The 5,837-nt window shown below is 35.9% G+C and overlaps 1 protein-coding gene across 1 annotated transcript; it reads right to left on the bottom strand.

The window, feature by feature from the left end:
• Positions 1-611: 611 nt before the first annotated feature.
• On the bottom strand, positions 612-4,788 carry LOC111914339 (DNA replication licensing factor MCM7). The gene is made up of 15 exons (XM_023910099.3): positions 4,576-4,788; positions 4,422-4,489; positions 4,274-4,333; positions 3,954-4,177; positions 3,467-3,644; positions 3,246-3,368; positions 3,062-3,151; positions 2,825-2,967; positions 2,398-2,575; positions 2,125-2,316; positions 1,864-2,036; positions 1,577-1,780; positions 1,313-1,478; positions 1,017-1,238; positions 612-916 (listed from the first exon to the last, which is right to left on the bottom strand). The coding sequence occupies exons 1-15, from the start codon at positions 4,604-4,606 to the stop codon at positions 812-814; spliced, it is 2,157 nt and encodes a 718-aa protein (XP_023765867.1). The 5' UTR covers positions 4,607-4,788; the 3' UTR covers positions 612-811.
• Positions 4,789-5,837: the final 1,049 nt, after the last annotated feature.

Genomic DNA, 5,837 nt, shown 5'->3' with positions numbered 1-5,837 from the left:
TAGTTAGTTAATAAATTGGTAATCAATATATTCCATCCACTAGAAATCAACCATAGGAGAAGGTGAAATCAGAACAGTAGTACTCTTTAATCTTGAAGTAAATTTGTGTTTATTTGTTTGCTTAGCTAGTATGTGTTGATTTCAACTATTGAATGATATATGTTGGTGTTACTTGTGTTTGATAATTAAAACTCTAACATGTTTTAATTCTAGTTTATATTGTTTATTAATCAAATTCTGCATGATAGTTAATCATTCTAATTGCTTGAATTTGTAACCTAATTGTTTATGATCATTAAATAATTAGAGTTAGGATTAATCACATCTTAGATAAAGTAATTAAAGCTACTAACTTTAACTGTGTTAGAGAGCATAATTAATCTTAATTTGTGCTTGGTTGTTTAACTTGATCATAGAAAAGTAACTATTATCATTCATAGTCCAATTTGTGCTCATTATTGATTTGGTGTTTAACTTATGTTTGATCATTACATAGCAATTCATGAATTGGTATGTATAGATATTTGATTATATAATAGCTAGTTGCAAATCACTATGGTTTGGGTTTTCATTTCACATATCAAAGCAGAAACAGTATGCAAGTTGAACAATATCATCAAGACCACACATCATAGCTTTAGCAAAGAAAAAAAATACAAGGGTAGTTGCAAATGTTTGAAGCTAATTTGATATGAAGTTACTGAAGCTGTCTACCAACATCCAATTGAATGATAAAAAGACACATGAGAGAAGGGCATCTTAAATAAAAATAGACAGATAGATAGATACTAACTAGTAAGACATGATGAACTCAAGCATCAATAAATCGAATATCAAAGGTGTTGGGATGAATCTGCCACACATTCAATGCTGCATACTCTTCTAAGCATTCCTTGAGCTGAGCCTCGGTGTACCCCTGTTGACAACCCAACATTCATCTCTATAATTATGCAAAAAAAAAAGAAGAGACATATAATAATGATAAGAAGAAGAAAGAGAGCAGCTAGCTAACTGACCATTCTTGAGATCCTGTTAAGAGCTTGTCCATAGGTTACATCCATCTTGTTGGACCTTGCAGCTTCATCACGTAGTATTGAGTATATATCTGAGATTGCATCAAGACCAGATTTCTGGCGATCTTCAGAGTACAATGAAAATTTTGACATCTGCATCAACCGCAGTGCTTCGTCCACGTCACTCTGAGCCACCACATCTGAGAACCTCAGCCGAGCAAGTGCCTGTGTCATCCATCAATCCACATTCATATTACTAATTTAGTATATAATATAATAAATTAATACAAACAACTCACAGTTGATATGCGCAGAATGCTGAGAAGCGTTCTGATAGTGGTGTAGGAGTGAGGGCTGTTTGATTTTGCTTCTTCTTGCCTGATGCTTGAATATGCAGTGGCTATGTACTCCTCCAGCTCTCTTGGTATACTAGGAGACAGCTTCCGAGCAGCTGATATGTATGCCCTATTATCAACAACACAATCCATCCTCTCATACTTTGCAACTATAAACTTTTTTTTTATCATTGAGTGATATGATATCAAGGGAATATGAATATATACCTGAGAACAGAAGCTTCAAGTGGAGCAAAGCCAAGGGCAGGAGATTCTCTGTTCTGGTGGACATAAACAACATGCCTGGCCATTTCAAGATCATTGTCCATATCTGCCTTGTCAAGGATCAACCACAAAAGATCAAATCTTGATAGAAGTGCAGGAGGCAGGTTTATATTTTCAGCTGGAGTTCTGCGGAGATCATATCTCCCCCTGAATCATCATCAAACAAAACACATTCATATTAGTATTAGTAATTAAAAAATGATAATGATAATGTAAAGAGTATTTAATACCAGGCAGGATTGGCAGCAGCAAGAACTGCAGTTCTTGCATTGAGAGATGTGGTGATCCCGGCTTTGGCAATGCTAACCGTCTGCTGCTCCATGACTTCATGTATGGCCGTCCTGTCTGACTCATCCATCTTATCAAACTCATCAATCGCACATATCCCCATATCAGCCAGCACCTACACCCATCCATTTATTTAGTTATATATATATATATATTTTCTTTGTTTACATATATGAATAGTAAGTAACAAAATCCTGACTCACCAATGCCCCCCCTTCCAGCACAAACTCATTTGTGACCGGGTCCTTCTGAACAGCAGCTGTAAGACCAACACCACTGCTTCCTTTTCCAGTTGTATACACACCTCTTGGTGCAACAGTAATTATGTGCTTAAGCAGCTGACTTTTTGCAACTCCAGGATCACCCATCAAACATATATGTAGATCCCCTCTTATCTGAAACAAACTTTAATCTCATACTTGTATTGTGCACACAAACCACATGGTTTTAAAGAGAAACAAAAACACTACTTTTACCTTCATCCCATCCTTGAGCTTCCGATGAGGAGCGCCCACTAATAAGAGTAAAAGAGCTTTCTTGATATCTTCATGTCCAAAAATCTCAGGAGCCAATGATCTAGACAGCTTGTTGTATATGTCACCATCCTCAGCTAACCGAGCTATTTCTTCTTCCTCAACCCCTTTCAGTTCATAGCTGCACAATACCAAAATAAATCCCTCAACCACCAAATCCATAACATACAAAATCAATAACATTTTCAATTCTTGGAAAAAAAAACAGTTTTTATTTACCCCCTTTTTTCATAAACAAAGTATCGAGATTCATTGTGATCCCTTTAGTCTCATTGAAAGATATTTAGGTATTGAAAAGTTTGATAGTTTTTGGACAGTTGAAATACTAAAAACAGATGCTTATGACCATAGAAATCTAGGAGTTGCTTACTCTTCGTATTTTTTCTTAAAATGGGAAATAGACATAGTCTCCAAGTATGTATCTGCCACTAAGCCTGCTCGCATTGCTCTAAACCCAGTATAAGGAATAGGGAGAAATATTCCAGATAACTCAACAACATCTCCTGGGGATACCTGAAAGTTTAAGTAGGTTTCACAAGTGTTAACAATATTGGCAGTTAACTTTAAAAAAAAAATTGAAAATTCAGCAATCTTCATAAAAAACAACCTTTCTTGTAAGTTCCCCTCGAAAGTGAACAGTCATCGCACGAGGAATATGACCTTTAGGAACATGTTCAGTAAGCTCTTGAATTTTGGCCTGAAATTTATCATTGTAACATCCAATGTAAGAGAACAGATTTGAGGAGCTTTAAAAATGTGAAAATCACTGCAAAAAGGTATCTTGAACTGACCTCTTGAAATTTTAAAAACTTTGAAGCTCTGAGTTGGAGGATAAGGTGTCCTTTTGCCCGGTTAACCTGACAACGCTTAGATGGGCATTCGAATAGAGGCATGAACACTCGAGCAGTTACTTCCTGTTTCATAGAGATAGCATGTTATAAAGGCAAAAACGTATGTTTAAAAAAAATCCCACATGCTGGATTGGGCATGATTACTACATACATACACATACCTGATATATTTCAAAACCACACTCTTCACATGTGTACACAGCAACCTTCATCAATGGTTTTACATCTGAACAGCGAGTCACAATGCCAGATATCTTGACAAGCTGGCCAATATGTGAAGCCCTAACCTCCCTAATGGTAAATGGCTGGACCTTGGAGGAAGCTTTGATGTAAACTTCGCTGAATTACAAACAATGAGCATTAGAAACTTGGCAAAAAGTGTAACTAGCACAAAAACGTTAATTTTCTCAAGCAATTAGCATGTTAACATACATAATTTCTATGGATAAACAGATAATACACCTACAAAACGATTTGGACAATGAATCAAATGCAATGATGGACCCATTTCAAAGTTGCTTGTCGTGTAGAAGCAACTTGGGTAAAGATGTCGGAAACCAATTTATTAAAGTGATAAAAGTTGCGCAATTTTCTTAAAAGCCAGAACCAATTTAAGAAGAAGAAAAAAAACAACTAGTTTATACTTACTAAAAACGCCTAATTTCTGGGGGCATCTTCTGTCTTGGGTCGGTCCCATCAGGATTCTCATTGCCTTCCTCGGCTCGTTGTGTGTGAAATACGTCAGAATCGTCCTCCTGAATAGCCTCCGTTGGCTCAGGGATCAACTCATCAATAGCATCAGCAAAAATTCCAACATATCTCCGGGTGTTCTCGGTAACTCGTCCCACAAACTCCTCGTCCAAATCCTTATACTGATCAAAAACAATATGAAAAGGGTTTTAAGCATCAAATCTTAGAACTTATGTCGTAATAAGGTACTAAATCAAGGTCATGAACATGGAATATACATCAAACAGATCTTCGAGGTCAATTTCTATTGCTTTTAGTTTCCGATTCGCGACATCTTGCTGTGTAGGAAAAAAAACCGCAAAGTAAATTAGTACATAAAACGTCAAAGAAATATTTATGTGCCCTAGACAATAGGGAAAAACCTACAAGGATGCTAATATATTTGGCTTCGCCCTCTGCATCAGCGAAGTTTTGAAGAAAATCTTTCGCTAGATCTGTTGCAAAAGAACAAAAATGAACGGTCAATTAGCACTTACAGAGTTGATCTACAGGGATTAGGTTTAGCATATGGAAAGCATACCTTTGTCCCGGCTAAAATCAAGGTCCTTCATTTTGCCGCCGATTTCAGCAATCCAAGCAGCCAAATTTTGAGAGGAAACAGTGAGTGAGTTAGTCAGAGAGCGAGAGGAGGAGGAGGAAGTAGAAGAAGTCGCGGGAAACGGAGATGAGATTTCGCGCCTAAATGGGGATGGAGGCTGGCTTTTTGGCGGGAAAATGAGATTACTCTCATTTCGGCCCAAAACGGTAAAGCGTGAGCCGTCAGGATCAAAAGCGCATTACATGACTCACTGGCTTTTACCTTATATTCTTGGGCTCTTGGCAAGCAAGCTACAGCCTACAAGTACTCTAATATTGATTAACAAATTTTGTTATTTTTTATGTTGAAAAGAGAGTATAGTCGAGAAAAAAGAACCCACACTACACTTGCTCCTTTTCCCATATGAATTCCAACAATCATATTTTTATTATGATTTTTTTTAAGAAAAAAAACAACTGAACAAATTAGATTCAAAACTTATAAATTTTTTGTCATGGTCCGGTTTAATAAACAATTAAAATTCATAAAAATCTGAATGGTATTAATAAACCTCAACCATTTGCCAAGAGTCATTTGGTCCAATGGTATGAAATAAAACGAGGCTATGTGATTATGAAGGTGTGAGTTCAAGTGTTTTAAAAATCTGAATGGTATATGGATTGGTTTTTGAATATATGACCACTAAAACAATTTACGTTTGCCAAGGTTTACAACACATACAAAATAAATCAAAGGAATTTTTCATGATATTTCATTTTGTTCAATGTAGTTAGTTGATAACGGTTTATATTTCAGAAGTAAATCAAATGATTTGATGATGAAAATACATGTTTAGGATTTGGCATCTTATCTTGTATTAAGTGATGCAAGTCAATCCACAGAACCTACTACAGAATGCATACACCATTACACCGTGTGCTTTTATTGTATAAGAGAAAATGAATTAACAAAACAAAACACAAGGAATTCCTTGATCGGTCCTTACTAAATAATTGAATACCACATACATATAAGATAGAAGGGGAAGAATTGATTTGTATGTGTGGTGTATTTAGACTGGTGGCTCAAATCAGATTATCACCACCCTAAAAATTACAAACTCATAGGATCGCTCTCCTTTTCTTTTGTCTAGAGTAAGTGATGATAGATGAGTAATTGTTATTTGTTTCTCTTAAATCAACCATTAAATTGGCGTTTGATGTCATTATCTTTTTAACAAATTATTTGGAATGCACCGATGGATA

This window comes from Lactuca sativa, chromosome 7 (genome assembly GCF_002870075.4).
Source record: "Lactuca sativa cultivar Salinas chromosome 7, Lsat_Salinas_v11, whole genome shotgun sequence".
In the NCBI taxonomy this organism is placed as follows: Eukaryota; Viridiplantae; Streptophyta; class Magnoliopsida; order Asterales; family Asteraceae; genus Lactuca; species Lactuca sativa.
Note: the sequence above shows the minus strand (reverse complement) of the source record. Positions and strands in the feature narration are given on the sequence as shown.

Excerpts from the sequence above, each read along its gene's own strand:
- LOC111914339 (XM_023910099.3), bottom strand. The coding sequence starts at position 4,606 with ATGAAGGACCTTGATTTTAGCCGGGACAAAG. Across the intron at positions 4,178-4,273 it reads ACCTCGAAGATCTGTTTGAT|TATAAGGATTTGGACGAGGA; the intron begins GTATATTCCATG and ends GTTTTTGATCAG. Across the intron at positions 1,479-1,576 it reads CTTGAAGCTTCTGTTCTCAG|GGCATACATATCAGCTGCTC; the intron begins GTATATATTCAT and ends TGTTGATAATAG.